Source organism: Python bivittatus, unplaced genomic scaffold (assembly GCF_059951505.1).
Source record: "Python bivittatus isolate LINGU-HERP-01145 unplaced genomic scaffold, Pbiv_v1 ctg000840_np1212, whole genome shotgun sequence".
Lineage (NCBI taxonomy): Eukaryota > Metazoa > Chordata > Lepidosauria > Squamata > Pythonidae > Python > Python bivittatus.
This window is the reverse complement of record NW_028277113.1, coordinates 21,181,684-21,202,706: the sequence shown is the minus strand read 5'-3', so window position 1 is coordinate 21,202,706 and position 21,023 is coordinate 21,181,684. Positions and strand designations below refer to the sequence as shown.

Genomic DNA, 21,023 nt, shown 5'->3' with positions numbered 1-21,023 from the left:
CCTAGACGGAGCCCATGCACCTCAGCTGGATCTGCCCAAACTCTGAGCGACTTTACCCTCCAGATAATGCTACAGATTACTTGCTAATCCCAAGATTTCATCCATATTTCAATACTCTATGTTGATAGTAAAATGGAAAGTGAATATCAGCTGCTAACAGATCTGTTAAATCCCACTTATATAACAACCCCAATTTTTACATTCCCTGTGTAAGTAAACAAGATCATGATTTATCGTCTCTTTCCTCCATGCCAGTCACTCTTAATGAGTGAGGAGTGGACGGATGTTTTAACCAAGTTCACCCAAATATAGTTATACAGTTGCTTCAGACCTTCCTGATCAATATAAACTTAAGGTGAAGCAGTGGTGAAATACCATTTATTTTATTAGCATTATTTACAGATAATGACCATAATACATTCATCAGCACAGTTCTGCACAGAAGATACACTGAACAATATAAAATATACTGATAGCAATGGAAATTGAGCCAGATTTTGTAATTGTTCTGGAAATGGCCATTGGCCTATCTGTTAAGAAAAAAGGAATAATTCCTCTTCTTGAGCTTCCATCTGAACTGTATAGGAAGAACAGTGAAGAAGCACACGAGAGACTGATTCAATTTCCCCATCGGCAAGAGGCAAAGGTTGAATCTCCTTTCCAGCAGTGATAATGGTGCAACATCAGATCTTGCAAGAGTAAAGGCTCTCCTACGACTTGGATATAAAGTATCAGCAAAATAATTAGCATCTGAAAACAGATATTCCAAGCAAGCCTGACCTAGACAGGTAGTGCTGGAGCTTAGATCTTTCTGCAGTGTTGTCAACTGTCTATTTCACGTCATAACAAGTCAACTGAAGCCAAGCATTGTGCAGGCAGGCTGCAAAATTCTAGGTCCAAATTTACTCTGATATCTATAATCCCATGAAAGTGTTTAGAAAGTCAAGGAGGCCAGGGAATTCTCAAAGAAGATTAAGACAAAATTTCAAGCAACAAAGCTACATGTGAGCCTCTACAGAAATTAAGCTAGATTCCAGCCTCAGCAAAGAATTGCAAATGCATTGGGGAACTTGCAGCAAAGCTCTTAAATATTTAGACTAAACAGCTTTGAAAAGTCCCAAGATATAATTACAGATCTGTGTACCATAAGCCAAAGAGTTCATTATCTTGGCTGTATAAATCTTTATCCCAGCTGCGTTATATAGTTTGCAGAGCGCAGAATGGCATTCGTGAGACTAATGGGCCCACATGGAAGCAGCCCTTAATTGTTCAGTCCAAGTGGCTGAGGTTTGAAAAGAGACACCCAGATATTTCAATACCATGGGCTGAATTTTCCAAGCAGGGTGCAAACAGCAGATATTTTTTGAAAATATGGCCACTTTTGTTCTGTCATGACTGATGACTAGACTTTACTCTTTACAGTAAAGCCCGCTTGGGCTTAGAAAGGATAGCTGCATTATCCACATACAATAGAATGAGACAGGTCTATCGGCCAGCATGGGGGTAGGGGTGTGAAAATCAAGATTTTGACAGAGCGTGCAGCAAGGAATTAATACAGAACTAAAAAGGGATAGGCATCAACACGCAACTTTGTTTTATTCCATTTTGGAGAGGTATTGAAGAAGATAGAAATGCCCTGATGTGCTGCAGCAGATCCATACTCAATTGTTTTCATGCAGTTTCCTGATCAGAATACTGTAAGAAGACACTGGTCAACCGAGCAGGCGGTCAATTTTACCTAGAGTCTGCTTCTGTGGTTCAAGCCAAAAGCTGTCTTTAGTCAATAAAAGCAACATAAATTTTACTCTGAAAAGTTGTGTTTTTTTCTATAAACGTTAGAGGATAGGCATTGATCAAGGGTTGATCACGCTTCTCTAATTCTGGCTTGCTCCTCCATCAAAAGAATACCTTGCACAACCCGCTCAACTAATTCTCTATGGAAATGCCTGGTGGACAACTGATTGTGCTCAGCAGGCTTACTGCGCAGAAACACAGTGGGTCCCTCTTGTCTGCTTTTTTATATGGTGGGATGATAAAAGACCCACTCCAGCCTGCTGAGATCTGAAAGGACCCACTATAAAGAAAGTTGCCCCTCTAGGTGTTATCAAATAATGTTTGCTTTTACCAAAGTTCAAGTGAAGTTAAGTCTTCTCCAATATTTTGCTGTTTTAACTGTAAAATGAATTCAAAAGTCCCAGAGGGAGAAACAGGAATGTGATAATTCAGAAGCAAAACTTCAAGAAAATCCAAGTATTTATAGAACCAGGCACAAAAATATTTGACCCAGATCTTTGGAAAAATAATAGAGTGTGGCTCAGTCGGATCCTTTGGGGGTTATAAAGAACCAGAAGACTGCTTTTTTTTCCCCCTTTTACTATCTGACCAGGCCTTCTCCAATTGTCCTTATTTTTCATACTTCTCCTCTAATCTGTTGAACTGGCAAGCTAAGCCATAATGTGATTGTTGGTTTAGTGTGATGTGTGAACCCATCCCAAGAAACAAACTCCAGTTTATTTTGACAGCAAACTGCAATTCACAGGCACAGTTTGTGGATAGTTTAGCAATTTTGATTTGTTTTAACTATGGCTCATCTTAACCAAGAATGATGACCAATTTCTGGTTTGTTCACTATTTCTGTGTTCTACCCAGAATCTGGATACTGCCAGAATAAATGGAGGGAAAAATAATAATTGGCCAAACAATCCATGGTTACTTTGTTCATCTGCAAGCCTAATTTTAATCTTAGTTAAAACAAATCCTGGATATGTGCAAGTACAGCCAGAGGACGAGTAGCCTTCTAGTAGCTTCTAAACCCTTTTGTTCTAGCCAACAGTGAAACAACCCCCACTTCCTCCTTTGGGCTTTATTACCCTTAGGCTACAGGAGGGCACTTCAATTCAGGCCAAAACTGATTTAAGTCTTTCTACTTGAATTGTGATGATGAGAACATTTTTGAGAATGCCTTTGATCTTGAGAAGAACAAATCACTGTTAAGCCAGACTTCTCACTGGAAGCACTAATAAGAAGCTGAAGTTTAAATGTTTGTTTAAATGAACCTTAAGGAAACTTACTTAAACTAAAATGTACAGATTAAATTCTGCTCTCACAGCTGTTGAGGCAATCCTGCAGCAATCCAAGTTTGGGGATATACAATGCAAAGGCAAGAGTCATTACAGAACATTCTGATGCTTGGAAAAGTTGAAGGCAATCAAAAAAGAGGCCAACAGAAGTCAGGGTGGCTAGATGCTATCACAGGTAACACAAACATAAGCATAAAGAGCTCAACAAAGCAATTAGTGACAGATCATGCTGGTGACATGACGTCCATCAGGTTTGAAGAGCTGAAAGCAACAGAATGATTGAACAACAAAACGCTGAAGAAGTTTCCAAAATATGGGGAGGAATCCATTAGCGCTGCCTTTAGAATCACACATACACTGGCCATAGAAAAAAAGTAGTGAAAACAACTCTTCAGCAGTATTCAGAAATGGGTATGTCAAAACAGCCAAACCTCTTGAATGACATAGCAACAGATTAAGTTTTGTTACACAATTTGTACCAGCAACCACAGAATACTCTTAAAGAGACACCAGGAACTAACTGCAACCTCAGTTATCAATGTAGCCAGTACACCATCTCAGAACCTAACAAAAATGTACCTATTTGTGAATGTATGTGTGTGTGTGTACAATACACACACACATATATACATACAATAGTTACATTTTTGTTTGGTCCTAAGGTGGCCAGTGCATATATCAGTACAAACATATGTTCAAACTATACTGGCCAAGACAGAATGCATAGCATTAAGGAAATTTACTTAAAAGTAAAACTTACACATTAAATTCTTGTCTCCCAGCTGTTGTGCAGACAATCCTGCAGCAATTCAAGCACACAAAATCCAGATCTGAAATTAGGGACTGAAATCTGCCACTTTGCCTTCATTTAAGAGCAACAGAAATATAACTACACAAGGTAACATGGTTGTTCTTTTAACCTAAACACCACTTGTATTTTGAAGATAATTGCTCAACAGATAGTTCTTTAAGGGTTAAAACAGTTTTCTGTGGCCCCATGCCTTCCAACCAACCCCCTTCCAGCATATCCACTGGAACTGAGAGCAGTAACCCACCATATCCAGAGGACATTAGGTTCAGGGATCATTTTATGTCTTTTAGGACTTTCACCAGTTACCTAAATAACAGTTATCTTGATCTGGAAGAATTCTCAGGTGTGACAGTTCTGTTTTAACTTGTATTAAAACCCAAAGGTTTCATATTTCAGACGTCATACATCATGATGTAATATTGAGTACTCAGAAGAAAAAGAGAAATCTCTGTTTCTAAACAGAATTTTTTTAACATAGTATATTCTTAATAAAGTGGATGCACAAGGAAATGGTTATCTTGATTTCTGAGCACAGATCAAAGACTTATTTAGATTGGCACTGTTATGGTTGAAAATGTTCTTTATTTTATTTAAAAACCAGCAAGAACTTTCGAACAATTTATATTGTTCAAGAAGTTCAAGAAACCATGTACTTACAAAAAATAGGGTAGACATGACATGGTTACAGTATAAGCGGCAGAAATAAGGCTTAAGTTAGCAGCCTGTATTAGTAGCTTTAGAAAAATACATTCTCAAGAAAGGCAAACCAGAAATTGCTTTGATGTTGCTCTATCTCATTAGGGCAGAATTGCCAGTCAACCAGTTGACTCCAGCATGCATCAAAAACTCAAACTACTAGAGAACCAGGAACATTCCATTTAATCCAAAACAGTGTAGATCACACTTTGATCACACAGACAAGATTCATTACATGTCACCTTTAAAACCCTGGCATTCCAACCTTTAGGATCTACAGACAGGATGATCCAGGAACAGAGCAATTAAGGATGTTTGAAAAATTTGATATCTTAAAATTCTAGTATGAGTTATCCTCCCCTCCCAAATTAATATGCAGATAACTGACTTATCACCTAAATCATGTACTTTCTTGATGCTCTAGCACAGCTCTCACCTCAACCCCCCCCAAAATATAGCTTAATTAAATTCATTAGTTTAATCTTTAAAAAAAAAACACCAGGAATTCATAGAGTGAATGAAATGGGCTTCTGAGTGGACACATAAAAAATGACACCAACTCAGAACAGATTTTTTTTTTTAATTGCTAACAGTTCCAATGATTAAAATGTGGTATCTTTAAAGACAGGATCAGCTTCAAATATTTTGTTGCAAATATTTGTTCAATCAACATTAGCAAAACATGCCAGGATGTGTCAATTACTGCTACATCTAAATATGATTAAAAGTTGAAAGAGTAGAATTATTTATTCTTAAAGGAGACTAATTCTTTAGGACAAGTCACATGTGGGTTTTTTTTTTAAATAACAGCCTGTGATTCTGTCTGTTTTTAAGGTCGTTCCAAAGGAGGCTAGCAGAAAGATTTAGCAACCAAGAACGAAGTGGATTACAGAAGACAGGTCTTAATTTAGATCTTACTAGGATAGACAGTGTCCCAACAAACTCAGGATCTAAGTTCACATTCCGTGGTAAATGTGGCCTTTGGAGGGAGGGAGAAGCAATTAGGACAAGTGTGTTCCAGGTCTCATACAGGGAGGGGTACCTTCCAAAGTATTATTATTCTGCTTTTGAAATAAGCATATGGAACATATTTTATTCAAAGCAGTAGGACTACAGTAATTATTTACAATATAATTCCAATTGTTTTCCAATCCCATCTCAGAATTGTTCTTCATGCTGAAGATGTGGCTTATAAAATTTATATTAAAAACTAACAGATTTTTATACTGTCACCAAGCCCTTCTTTTTACTAAGCCACTGATGTCAATTCACCTGTCAGTCAGGTTATGCCCCAACAGCCCTTCTGTGTTTCTTTATCCAGTTTCTTGATGTCTCAAAAACACCAAGTGTCAACTCCTTAAGAAAGAGAAAATATTGGTTTATACATTATTTCAATCCATAATTTATGGAATAAAACAAAAATTGGCTGATTGATTTGATGTACACCCCATCTTTCTTCCAGGAGCAGTTTATTGCCACATAACCCTGGGGGCTTGACTAGGCTGGGCTGAGTGACTAGTCAAAAATTATTCAGTAAGTTGTCATGACTGAGGTGGACTGGGACCAAGATTCCTCCAGTTCTAGCCCAACACTTTCACTGCTACACTTAGGTTCACATAATATGCTAAGCCATAACCATAGCTTATAAAACGTAACAGTTCCTTCAAACAACTAAGCCAGAGTCAAAGCACTAATATTAGTGCAATGGGAACCCAGCTAAAGAGAGAGGTTTTTTTTTTAATCCGTTCAATCATGTCCAATTCTTGGAGACTGCCTGGACAAGTCCCTGCAGTTTTCTTGGCAAGGTTTTTCAGAAGTGGTTTGCCATTGCCTCCTTCCTAGGGCTGAGAGAAAGTGACTGGCCCAAGGTCACCCAGCTGGCTTTGTGCCTAGGCAGGACTAGAACTCACAGTCTCCCGGTTTCTAGTCTGATGCCTTAACCACTGCACCAAACTGGCTCTAAAAGGGAGAGCCATCATACAACCATCATCTGCATATTAATATTTCCAGCTGTAGGAAAATAGATCTACATTGGCCCACCATTAACTACTAGGACATGGCTCTTCGGATGATCAAAGCCATTTCAATGTGGTGCTCCATCCCCCCCCCCCCCAATTCCAGCAAGGTAATCCAAAAAAGTATTAGCTTCAATTCTATTAAAAAATCTAGGAGCATTATTAATTTGAAGTCTATCCATCTGGTGGCATAGATAATTCAGTTCCCAATATGGATTCAGTCCCCAAATCAGACAGAATAAAATGCAGATGATCAGTGTCATCCAAAAGAAAAATATACAGTAGTTCTCCCAAATGCCTTAATTCTGTAATCAGAATTCCGTGACCACCCTTTAATTTGCACTTGTGAAGTATTTGTTCTTTCAATATTTTAGCAAAGTTACTTTGTATTTTGAGAACTCTTCTTTTTTCCGTTCCTTACAGAAAGATCCAGATTCAACTAGTGTATATTATTGAACTGACTTAGGTCTGTAATTTTTTTCATTTTCCAAATGTAAGAGAAGCACAAAGATTCACAATCTTATTATACCTGGAAGCCAAAGAAGAGTCTAAAATGCACCCACTCATACCTGTTTTTTTAAAAAACTAAAGCATTAGAAGGCAAGGAAGAAAGGGTGAGTTCCAATTCTGAACTTTCTAGTTCCCAGGACAGGTTTTGACAAGCTTAATGCTTACAACGTAGAGTTGATCTAACCTCCATTTAATTTTTAAAGAATGACATCATGAACATCTGCCAGGAAGAAGAATCACATGCCAGGTGGCATTTTGACCCACATCTGATCTAGAATAGTCCAGCCCATGATACTGTTTTGAGGTTTTAATGCCTTCAAATTCTTTGCACTGTTCTTGCTAATGCTGTTTCAGATTGTTACTGATATATGTATGTTTCATGAACTGTCTGGAGAACATATAAGATACCCAATTCTACCAATTTAGACCTCAAGCTGGATCACTGCTGAAAGCTCATGTTGATATACTTGAAGTATCAGACACTGTTTAAGCTTTATATACCATTGCTATAATTAAAAAGCATATATTGTAAGAATGTTCAACTTAATGAGTATATATTTTCCCAAGAGAGGCCTATTTATTCTTTCCAATCAGCAACTTGTCCAGTTATAGACTGGAGAAGACACAGGTCTCAATCATTCATGTACATTCACTGTCTGATTATTGCATCTGTGTTATGTCCAGTAATACAGTACTTTTTAGGATAATTGGTTTACAAATTCAGTTGCTGCTGGACATTAGGCATAAAGAAAAATATATACATGTATTAATGACTCAAATCTTTGTGAAAAATTCACACGGGTCAATACAAACATGGCAGGTGAACAAGAGGAACTATCCATTTCTATACAGGTCTGTGCTAATTAAAACAATCTTGATGCTCTTCAATAATAAAAGAAGCTTGGTAAGATAAGACTAAACTTACCTAACCCAACACTATGTCGTTCTACCAGTGGCTAATCAGATGCCTGATAAGCAGGACAGGAAAGCAATCACAACTTCCTACTTATGTTTCCCCAACAATAAGCAGCTTACTGATTCTAATCCTGAACATAATATATAGCAGTCATGACCAGTAGCCATTGGCAGACTTAAAATTCATATATTTATCTGATCCCTCTTCAAAACTGGAAAAATTATGATCATGTGGAGGTGAATTCCGTACTTAAGTCTGCACTGTGTAAACTCTGAATCTTTCCTATCAGCAAATTTCCTCAGATTCTAGTACAGTGTTTCTCAACCTCAACAACTTTAAGATATGTGGACTTCAACTCCCAGAATTCCCCAGCCAGCATGCTGGCTGGGGAATTCTGGGAGTTGAAGTCCACATATCTTAAAGCTGCTGAGGTTGAGAAACACTGTACTAGTACCATGAAAGGAAGAAACTAATTTTTCTCTATACAAGACATAATGTAGCTACATTTCTTTTAAATTATAAAAGATTTATCTCAAGAGACATCAAGTAATATGCATTAGCTATTAACACAAAATGTTCATTGAGAGTAAAGACTAGGCATCTCCAGAAGGATGACAATAAATGGCTTAAGAAGCAGATTCTCCAGTTAAGAGAGAGATAACAATCCATTCTCATACAGCTGTTCTCCCATAGGCAAGGCTTTGAATATTTTTTTTTCTAAGACAACAGTAAGGAACACCATCACTGCCTGGAGAAATGGCTAAAAACATGACAAGCTAATCTTTATAATCAGGATTGGTTTACTAGGAATGTAGCTGAGTGAAGTTAATCAGACAGAACTATGTTAGCTCTTGGTCAAGACAATATTTTCTTTACCTTTCTAAACAACTTCTGCCCTGGCTTCTAGGCAAGTCACACCAAGCTAGTGTCACAATCTCACACCACTGATTTTTTTTAAAGCAGCATTTTTTCCATTCATTTTGTAGGCATTTCTAATAGGAAAGTGATGACTCCATCAATGCCCATAGTTAATACAGTATCACCTTTGATATACTTCTTTGTGTTCACTGAAACAGCCACAATCCTTACAAATCATTGTCATTTTTGGTGACAGAACTTTGGCAGAATCATAAATCAAAACTCTTCTCTTGCCACTGGTAAAGTCCATGTATTTCTCGTATCACAGCAGCTATACTGTCTAAAAGCACACCATCAGCTAATGTCAACTCACACCTGTAAGATTTAATTCATCAGGAAGATTAAAAGAAGCATGTCCAAGTTAATACCACCCACTTTGTATTTCAGAGGAAGGGTGCCCCAAGCAAGCAAAAAAACCAAAAACTATTTATGAAGTATATTCTAATTAAAGCAACTAGCATGAAGGATACATTCAGCGTTAGCATTTATAAACATGCATGGATCCAGTATTTTCCTGAAGAACTCAGTCTTTAAATGATATCATGTATAGCACACATTTCTGAGATCCTGGGCCATTATCAAAAGCTGCATTGCTTCTAACCCTCAGCATTCTAAATGTATTAAGATTATGGAAATTAAAATACTGTATCAATGAATAGAAGTTTTTTTTCCAGTGCGAAGGAAAAGTTGGCTAGTGATTTTATCTCCTTCACGTAACAAATAATTTTTAACTACAGAAAAAATATTTAGTACAGAATATAACACACGACAATATCCAGAGATCTATGTTTGTTTTCAGCAGTTCTTCACAATAAGATTCCTTCAAAATATTTCACATTATAACTCCTTTCAGCCCTGGGTCAGTACTGTCTATAGTCAGGGGTAATGGAAGTTGCATTACAAAATGTATAGAGAGCCACAGGCTAGCACATTACGGCCCGTGTATATTTATTCTAATCAGCAAACTGGGGGGCGGGGGAAATACAAGACTTTGCTCAGTCAGTGGCAAAACAAACACTAAATTTCAGATCTTTCCATCCTCAATTTATCTTGTCCATGGGAGAATTTTAATCCCAACATACTAAATTCTGCTGTCCAGAACACAAAGGTGGTGTAGTCCTTGGCCAAAGGACTTGATGTGGACCTTACAAGGACAAGAGAAGTTGAACAGAAGCCAAGGATGGTCACATGGATGAAGAAAGTAAGTAAAACATCAGTTAGCTAAGGAACTGCAGACAAGCCAAGGACAATATAATTAAGATTGACCAAAACTATCTGAGCATGATAACACCTCCCAGAATTTGGAAGACAAACTGCCAGGTATGAAATGATCCTTCTTGATGTTCTTGTTGACAACTTTCTCCTTCAGAGGAAAAAGAAAGACATGACAGCATCAATTATATTCAGTTTGATCATAATTGATAGGAAAGACATTGTTGTGGAAGTCGGGAATATCAAGGAAAAGTGTCAATGTAAGAGTTCTTATTTTACAAACACTAAAACTAAATGTAGAGAGCTAGTTTGGTGTCCTGGTACGGCAGTGCTGAACAAGACTTACAACTGGTCCTCGAAGTTGTGGCCATTGCAGTGTCCCCACGGTCATGGGATGACGATTCAGGCACTTGGCAACTGGCTTGCAATTACAATGGTTGCAGCATCCCACAGTCATGTGATCACCACTTGGAACCTTCACTATCAGCTTCCGACAAGCAAAGTTAATGGAGAAGCTGGCGGGAGGTCACAAATGGTGATCATGTGATGCTGTGCCTAACAACTATGTGGGATTTGTCTAACGACCGCAACTGCCATCGTAAGTCAGCACAGTCATGTGACATTGTGCTTTATGACTGTCGTTAGCAATGGAACTCCCAATCCCAATGACCATTGTTAATCAAGGACTACCTGTAGTGGTTAAAGCACCAGGCTAGAAACCAGGAGACTGTGAGTTCTAGCTATGCCTTGGGCACAAAGCCAACTAGGTAACCTTGGGCCAGTCATTCTCTCTCAGCCCTAAGGAGGCAGTGGCAAACCACTTCTGAAAATCTTGCCAAGAAAACTGTAGGGACTTATCCAAGTAGTCACCAAGTGTCAACACTGACTCAAAGGCACGCCCCCCCCAAAAACCCTAAATATAATCAGGTATGTAATTTCAACATTAAAACAGTGATAGATTTCATCCAATTCTTAGTAATGACAAACAATCTTTCCACTTCAAGAGAAGCTAATGGAAAAAGGAGCTCAAGATGGGTGAAACTCTGAAAGACGGAGATCCTAAAAGTTCAACTGCAAACAATTCCAGTGACAGAAGAAATAGAGGACAGCAAAAGCAGCAAAATTTCACAAAAATGTTATTGTAGATCTAAACACAAAAAGGACATATGTAAAAAATGAAAAGAAGTCACAAAATAAGGGCACAGATAGGTAGCTTAGTATTGCAGAAGTCGTGTCAGAAAAGCAAAAGTTCTGAATGAGCTGATGTTAGTGAAGGCGCTAAGAATAACAAAAAAGGGTTACTTAGAATTATGTTCAAAATCAAAGAAATAGAAAAATATTCAGTAAGTTAGCAAAATGCTATCAGGTAATAAAGAAAAAGCTGAGCTACACAATTTCTTTTTTCTGTTTAGCCTTTTCTAATAAAAAATAGGAGTTTCACCAGGAAATAGTATAAAACAATATGAACGCCAGGAAATACTTTTCCTTTGAACAAATGTAAATTGCCATGACCAGATGAATCGCATCCTAGGGTAACTAAGGAATTGGGTTTAGGGTTATGGTAAATAATACCCCTGAGAAATATTAAAGAACTAATGAAACTCATGATGACTTAAGGACAGCAAATGTTGCCCCTACCTTCAAAAATGAAGAAAAGAAAGATACAGCAAACTATAGACCACTCAATCTGACATCAGTATCTGGGAAGATTCTAGAGCACATTATAAAGAAACTGATCTGGAAGCACCTTGACAGCAATGTGGTACTTACCAAAAGTCAGCATGGCTGTGTCAAGAAAATAAATCTTCCAAATTAACTTTATCTTATTTTTGATCAGATCGATTTTGAGAATGCTGTAGACATAATATATCTTGACTTAAGCAAAGTATTTGGCAAAGTACCCCATGACATGCAGATTACAGTGCTACTTAAGTGTGGGCTGAATGGCATAATAATTAAGTGGATACATGGATACCACAAGAATTAGTCCTGGATCCTTCAATATTTTTATTAAATTTGGCTAAAAGGGTAGGAGGAACACCTTTCAAATTTACAGATGACATAACATTGGGTGGACTGGCTCATATCCCAAAAGACAAAAATGAAATGCAGAACTTGGTGCATTAGAGAAATGGGCTGAAAGGAACAGACTGAGATTTAACAGAGGAAGGTGCAAAGTTCTTCCCACTGGAAACAAAATCAAATTCACACATATAGTATGGGGGAGACCTGGCTTGATAACAGTCCCTGTGAAAAAGATCTTGAAATAGCAGTAGATTACAAAGTGAACAGGAGTGTTAGGTTAAACAAATGCAATTTTAGGCTGCATCAACTAAACATTTAATTTACCAGACCCCCATTCAATCAACTTTGGATGCAAATGACATCCAAATGACATGATTATACAAAATATGTGAATGGATGCAAATAACATGATTATACAAATGACTGAAATAATTACAAATGACCTAAATTACCACAAAGGGCATACTTTGGATTTTAGGAGTAAGGAACATCCCCTCTCCCAATTAGTGCACTAAATGAATGGTTCATTGCAATTCCCAAATCACAGGAGGTCATTGTTCCGCTTCATTCTGTTTTGGTCAGATCCCACCTTGAGGACTGTATCTAATTCTGGGCACCACATTTTAGGGACTCAGAGAAACTGGAACAAATTCAGAGAAGGGGGAAAAAAAGGAGAGTCAGGGGACTACAAAATAAGTTTGATAAAGAGAAATTAAAGTAGCTGGCTATGTTTAGCCTTGAGAAGATATGAGAGCACTCTTTAAATACCCTGAAAGGGGATCACACAGGCCTCTCATTACCAAACGCAATATCTACAATAACATATTCTGGTTACAAGAAAACATAATCTAACCAAATTTTTTTGGGGGGGGGAACTTCCTAATATTAAGAAAAGTTTGGTAGTGGAATCCATTACTCAAAGAACTGGTATGATCCCCTTCATTAGTTTTGTTCAATTTAGATTCTTGCAGTGAACAGGAGATTGGACCTACTAACCTAAATAGCTCCTTCCAAGTCTATAATGCTATGAATAAAACTTGCCTGATCACACAGGCTTCAGAGCCAAGTTATTCTGGAGTGACACAATGGAAGGCACTCCCACCATGGCAAAAGTAGAGTGCCAAGCAGGTCTTATCATGCTGTTGATAGTTGGTTCCTGTCTTGAACTAAGTATGTCCTTCAAGTTCTCTATGGTGTCAAATGAAACTCTACCTTGTAGACTGAGTGTGGATAGAAAAGCAGTGTTTTCACCCCTAAAGAGCCTAGATTAAAGGCAGCCTTCTTTAAACCCTGCCCTCCCTCTTCAATGCCCATAATTTCAAACCAGTTTGCCTGGATATAAGGAGAGTTTAACTTCAACACATCTAGAAGGCATCAGGTTGGGAAAGGCTGATGAAGGGATTTAAAGTACTTCCCAGGAATGAAATGCCAAAAGTTAAGCATGTTTTTAACCTAGGAAAATGTGGAGATGTCAGGGAAGAAACAAGACAACACCGGTAAAATTACGGAGAGTATAAAGGGGAGAGATACAAGACCAATGTTTCACTCTTTCTGAATATATGATATGGGATATTATTCAGCAAATACTTTCAGAAAAGCCAACAGGATGCAGTCTTTTACACAACATATGTAACACAGGATGTCATAACGACAACAAAAAACTATCTACAGGAGATACCTAGAAACTGAGAATTGTGCTGGCCCCAAACATGGATGATCCATTTTGGCCATTACTGGGTGGAGAGCTTCCAGTCCTTCCAGAATCAAGAACATGATTAAGGCCTGAAACAATGGAAAGCAGCAGACTACCAATGGGGATGGGGGTGTATGGGGATGGGTCCCCACTGAACTAAATGAATATTTGAAATACAGCTCTTAGATTATGGTCCTCCTGCTTCCTTTTTGCTGTTAGGTAGAAAAACCATTAGCACCAAGAAAGAAGGGCTGTGTTCCACCAAACATATGTTTCAGATGTATATGATTTATGGTTCATTATACACCCACTGCCATTGGGCAGGCCTGGATCAAGAGGCAGCACAAGCAGGCTTTGCTTCATTTCAAGATTCCCTAAAGTGCTTGTTATAAAGCTAATGGGGGGAAGCGCGCACACACACACACACACACACACACAGTAAACAGATTGGGATGTGGTCTAAGCCAGCCTCTCATCTTTCCAGAGGGAGAACCGCAAATTTGGGGAATGATTCCCTGCTTTCTTCCAACAAAGGAGAAGGAAGAAAGTTCCACTAGATAATCAGGCGGCTCCAGGGGGAGAAGAAGGAAGAGAAAGACGAGGATGCAACTTTCCAAAACAAGTTTAAACACGATTCATGAATAAGTCTGCGGAGCTGAAGACACGCAAGGCAGCAGTAAAAATGCCAGGAGAAGATTCCCTTGAAACTTCAGGAGGGCCAAAATGGGATTTAATTGCAGACTGACTGGTGTTGATAAAAAGAATGCCGTGTGTTGAATTTAGCCATCACCACTGGTGAAAAGAAAATATTAAGGGGGAAGAGAGAGAAGTAGGCGGTGAGGGGGAGGGCAGCACTGAGGAAAGGAATATTATTTTTCCCCTTCAGTCCTCCAGTCATCCTTCCTGCGTCTATAAACATTACCTAAAACAAAACACAACACTTTTTGAAGTTAGGAGAAACAATGAGAGATTGTAACAAAACAGCTGGGACTTTCTTCATTTTGGAGTCACTTCTATGCAAGGGGTAATTTCTGAACAGCCGGGGGGGGGGCAGCGATGGGGGAGGGGGCGGCCGCAGCATCCCGTCTAGCCCGGCCTTCTGGTGGCCCCTTTCGGTTAACGAATCCAGAACCGAACGAGCCTAACGCGCCTCGCCGATCGCCTCGCCTCGCCTTTTCCCCTGGGAATCCAGGCTCGCGCGTTCCCTTTTGTTGTGAACAGCCCACCAGCAAGAAACGTGCCACGGTCATCACCAGGCTGCTCAGAGGCAACTGGAGCCAGGGACTGGGTATTCCGGCCTCCAGAATCGCTACCAAAATTAAAAACAGAAAAGTACACCCGCTCAAGAGAATCTTGACAAATGCCCTGGAGATCACGGAACAAGTTGCTAGGAGCACTATATCATTATGGATGGAAAGGGAGAAATCGATATCATCCTAAGGGGGCGGGGGCGAGGGGGGGGTGAAATTTGATATTCGTTTCTTAAACCGAAAGCAGAGATAGGTTTTTTTAAAAGTTGCTGCCCGAATAAGTTTCTTCTTTCCAGTGGAGAGTTAGATAGAAGTCAGGTTTTTAAAAACCAAAACATCGTGCAAGAGAAGGCAGGAGGCTCTTCATTCATTTGAAAAAAGGAATTAAGGGAGGTGGGGAAAAGGTACGGGAGAGAAGAAACAGGAGAGTTTATTCAGACGATAAGCAACTGTTTCGTCCTTACCTTACTTTTTACTTCCACCGCACTATAACCAAAATACCGCAGACTCTGAGATTTATTAAAACTCCGATTCATTTTCTCTGCCCCCAGTATAAACCCCCCCGTCTTTCTCCTCCTCTTCGCCCCGCTCAACAAGGGCTGGAAGATCCACCGCCTCCGTGAGAAAGTGCCCCCCGGGCCGCCGCTTGTTACTGCTGCTCCGACCCTGGAATGTAACTTCTTTGGAACGTTCAACCTCCCAAGATTCTTTTACTTTGTCCCGGCGCGCTAATCAGAACGCCCGCCTAGCTCGCTCTCCGGGCTTCTGGTTGTTACAATCGCTTTCAGGCAGCTCGCAACGCGCCTCTGACTCAATAGGAAGGCGGCTGCAGCACGTACCAAGCCCCGCCTCCCCGTGAACCTCCTCCCTTGAGCTTCGCCAGTTTCAAATCCAGGAGCAAGTCATTACCTCCCGCTCCCAGCCAGCAGAGGGCGCCTGCTATGCTTTGTTGTTAATGACATAATTTGGCAGCTAACGACGTAATTGGCTGCTTAGTGGGTTAGAATGGGCTGTATCATATAGAGGTCTTTAAAAATCTGGATGTATTAATTGGTGTGAAGACACTTTTTAAAGCATCCACACCAATCTGTTTTTGTTTGGCTGGATTTTTTTCTTCTGTATTAAGAATCTGAAACGTATCCATATATTGCAGCCTTTATTCCAGATGTGTGTGTGTGTGTGCACGCGCGTGTGTGTGCACGTGCACGTGTTTTCTAGAGATGCATCTGGACCATCCCAATTCTCTAGCTCCTAACTGTCCAAGGAAGTCCTGATTTTCTCCATTTTGCTAAAACCTTAAAAAACAAAACAAAACTGAAATGTGTGGGAGGTGGAGAATTTCCATATGGATTCTTAGATTATTATATGCTGGTGCAATGAAGCATAATATTACATGTTATTTTAACATTACTTATTTAAAAGTTTGGATGGAGAATGGAGTCATCTAGGACTGAAGCAAAATTTAGAACACAATGCATGTATTCACGTCAATTAGGGAAAATGGCTCCAGATTACACAAATCAAGGAGTCAGCCACATGCTGCAAACAAAGTATCGGTCCCATTTCCAAATCAATGCCCGCTTGATTCTAATATTACTCTGAGGGACAGCCTTGTGTGATATCAATTGCATTGATGAAGTTCAAATCCTGTTTGATGTTGTTGTTATTGTTACCTAAATAATAGCTGGGAGGACACCTGAGCAGTCCTGAGATTATGAGGCTGTGGAGGGAGCATTTAACGTTTTCTTTTTCTGCCACTGTCTTAACGCACACAAATATACCTCCAAAATTACTGTGACATGTCAAGGAAAGCCTGGAGCTGATGGAGATTTTTCTTTAAATGCAGATAGCAGCTTCAGAGAGTCAGCTATTCTTCTGACATTGCACTGGGGCAGGAAGAGGATAAGAAAAGCTTTTGGATAAAACCTCTTGCGTGTTCAGTATCATTTATACTGTAAGATTTTGTAATTTTATTCCTCTGGGAGAGGATACCATGAAAAGTTACAACACTGGTTTTCACCTACATATATTTTTGAATGCAGTATTACGCTTGATCAAGTTGTGGCACTGATCTCTCCCACATCTGGGTTCCCAGGGTTATGACAGAAAGCACTGGTGCCAATTTTGAGTCACCAGATGTCTCAGTCATCGCGCAAGTTCACATGTAGTCAGTCATTTTGTGACTTGTCTGTGTTAGACAGATCATAGTGTAAACAGACATATGGATGAACAGTTTGGAATACTAATTTTCCATGGAAAGGAAAAAATACACACTGTGACAATCTGACTCTTGGTAAATTCATGCATCTTCTGTGCAACAAGCTGAAAACAAAGAGGCGGGCTTGGATCACAATGCCTCGTCTGCCATCTTAGCCATCTGGGCCACCTCCTGTAGATGCTGGTGCTTATTGCATTCTTACTATTACGTTAAGAACCTTGTGTTCTTACTTTTGGCACCTTGACTTGCCCTCTGGCTACAAAGATGAGATGATGATCACAATGATGATGGAAGATGCACTATGTATATTGCCTTGAGTGCTTTGAATCTAAATTACATGCACGCATGATCCAGACTTCCCAAACCTGATATGCTTCAGATTAATTGTACTTTCAATTCAGATGTGTTGGACTTCCCAGTGAGCATTCTCAAAGAGAATTGCAGCAAGGTTGGTCATGCTGGCTGGCTGCTATAATGCTTTCCAGATTGTTGGTGCGATGTCCGTGAAATGTGCATAATATGTTTTGACATTATGCTGTAGAGTAGGGTGATAAATTTCCCTACAATAAAAGTCAGATTAAGACTGCCTCAATCAATGAATTCCATTCAAATATGTCTCAGGTGTATAATATGCATCCCCAGGTCTTGTATCTATATGGGTTTTGATCACATACAGACTATACTAGCCCTTTCCTCTGCTGGAGATAGAAAGGTTTAGTCTTTTTGAAATAAAGAAGATAACTCTGGAAAAGCCTGTGGAGTAAGGTTGGGAAAAGGACCAAACTGCCATTGTTCTCCACAGTTTCTGATTAAAGCTTTGAGTCTCCAAGGAATTGGAGAAGTCCAGGAAAGGAAGGAGAGGACTTTTGCTTCCAATATCTTTCTATTTAAACAGAAATAGGTACAGATACAGGTAACACATCTAGCCAGGAATTTGCAATCTTTTTAAATTTTTGTTTTCTTTGTGGTGCCAAGTCACCTCTCTGTACAGGTTACGGAATGGAGAACTGAACTTTAGCTTCATCCATATTTCAGGCATGTTAATAAAGATATATGTTATTTGCAATAATAATCTGAATGCTTTACAGTATATTCTAGAGACTGTGGCAAAGAGACTTTGTAGCAGATTCATACCATCTTATGGTCTATCTGGAGCATGATATTTCTTTTGGATTTATTTTTCTTGCCAAATTGCTGGTTATTGCATATTCATTATCTGGGGCATTTCTGTAATTTTCTTCAACAATGAATGCTTGCATTTTAATATTTAAAGTTAAAACAAGGTAGAAGATATTACATTTTTATCTTTTCTTTAAAAAATAAAGTTTGATTTTGTTTATCTGCCGTGAGATTGGTTTCTCTTCCAAAGGGAGGAAGAAAGGGCTGAATCTTCTAGTCAGGACACCTCTATACTATGTAGCCAGAAGGTGGCATTGTTGAACATATTTCCATTTTTTGCATTTTGACTTTTATATTACCAGAAAGGCAACACAGGATATGAAAATCCTATCTCTCTCATACACAAGGGTTAGAGAGTGGACACCAGGTGAGGCTCTCATAGAAGATAGGTGGCAGCCATAGAAGCTATCAAACCATTACCTCAAAGGAGGAGGCAGGAATAGGCTTTGAAGATCGAGAAGGCCTCTGGGAATGGAGGTTTGGGACCTCCAGCTTTCCACCCTGTAGGCCTAGTTGCCTTCAATCAAAAAGATGAAAGTCTCCGAAACACAAACTACCTTCGTTTCCATTCTTAAAAACTTCCTACGCTTCCCCTCCCCCAGATACACTGCTGAAATTAGGCTATTTTGCAACTGAAGTTTGATAGTGTGATATTGGGCCATAGGATGTACGTGGAGGAATTGTAAAGGAAAATGAGAACCCTTTGTCTTACACAGGTCTTATTCCTACCCTTAATCTTGCTAAAAATCCACTAAACAACAAGGGGAAAAAAAGCACCCAGCCACTTTTTGTAATGTCACTAACCTTCCAACGACTAGTGGCCCTCCAGGTGATCAGGTGAGTGAATTATGCCCCCAAACTCTGGGAAGGTTAACTTGTTGCTTAGAGCCATTTAGTGCTTCTCAAGTCCCATAAACTAAACATAATAGTAGCATAATATCTTCCACCTAAATTACACAACTATTTCCAGATCTCTGTTTCCATAATTCATTTCTTTGCAGTGATATCTTTAACCCTACTACTTTTATTTACCCAGCAGTTTCCTACTTATTTCTCATGTTTTTGATTAGCAGACAGAGATTTCACATTCCTTTAAAATCTTTAAGGCAGTTTCATAATCTTTAACTGGCTTCTCTTTTTGGTTTTAGGGGAAGGAGAACAAAGAGAAGGAAATCTAAACATATGGTCAGTAGATCCCTCAGAAGGAAGCAAACACAGAAGCAAACTTTGTCATATTAGATTTCTGAAAGAGAAATCATAGTATATTGTACTTAACATAACAGCTTCAATTCTAAGCACATTTTCCTCTGAATTAGGTCATACACATTTGGATGGTGTTAATTTTCAAGTGAGCCTGCTTTGGACTGTGGCCTTGTTTTAATTGTTACAATTTGAATATGAAAATTGCCTTTCCTTAAGTAACCATAGGAGTACAAAACTGGAGAATTAACTTCTTGTTGTGAAGTAAAAAGAATTCAGATCTTAAAGATTAGATAACCTGAATTCATCCACTGAAGGCATCATGCCTACCTTCCCACTTCAAATGAAGAGCTGAAACTTGCCTTTTAATCTGATACCTCAAAGAATCCTTGCACGCAGCGATGTCTGTGGCATGTGTGTGTGTGTGTGTTAAAAAAAATCAAGAGAGCAGCTACAACTGCCTGATCAAAGCCCACAGGTTTTGATCGTGCAGTTATGGCTGCCATCTTTTGACTGTTCTCCCCACAGGTACCCTTGCATATATGTGGATTTTAATGCCAAACCTCAGCAATTCACATCAGCCTTTCAAATGGTTCTTCAATTGCTACAGAGAAAATAGGAATGAAGAAGAAAGGGGCAGAGTACAGAATGTACTTCTACAGTCAGAAACAGGACTTCTTCATCCTTCTCTTGACACGATATTGAAACTGCCAACAGTACGCAACATTGACATATTTGTTCATTGGGAAAGAGCGGATGTGCAGCTCAACCTGCTGCTCCTCACTCCGATGGTGTGTTTATTAGTGTAGGTTCAGCCTTAAATTATCTCACAAAGATCCATGCGCTGTTAATTTCTCTCTGTGCTGTTTGCATGCTGTAGAAAGAGAACGTATTTGAGAAGTCCTTATTTGTTATATTTATATCATGCTTTTCTTCTGAGAGTTCAAGATAATGCACATGGGAGCTTCCCCTTGTTTTGTCCTCAGAACAAAAGCCAGGGCGATAGGTTGGGCTGAGAGAGAGAGTGACTAGTCCAAAGTCAATCAGTGAGCTCCATGGTCTCAGGGATCCAGTCCAAAACCCTAATCACTGCCAAAGTTGCTTAATGATTCCCAGATTTCCTTTGTTTTGCTCCTATCCACTATGACTGTTTTCACATATGTGCTGAAGAAAGGAGTGGTAACAGAAAGCAAACGGAAAGAAGAATAGGGTGACAAATTTTCTTCTGTCCTAGAAAACTGAACAAATAGGGTCTTTAGCCTGAGTTACCATTATAGGCCTAAAGATTCCTGGAGGGGCC

At 39.2% G+C, this 21,023-nt stretch overlaps 1 protein-coding gene across 1 annotated transcript in view; it reads right to left on the bottom strand.

The window, feature by feature from the left end:
• Positions 1-15,921, bottom strand: part of PARD6G (par-6 family cell polarity regulator gamma) — a 77,788-nt gene extending 61,867 nt beyond the window's left edge. Inside the window, exon 1 of the mRNA XM_088130637.1 lies at positions 15,591-15,921. Coding sequence (XP_087986763.1) covers positions 15,591-15,662 — 72 coding nt within the window. The 5' untranslated portion in view covers positions 15,663-15,921. The remainder of the gene's footprint in view (positions 1-15,590) is intronic.
• Positions 15,922-21,023: the final 5,102 nt, after the last annotated feature.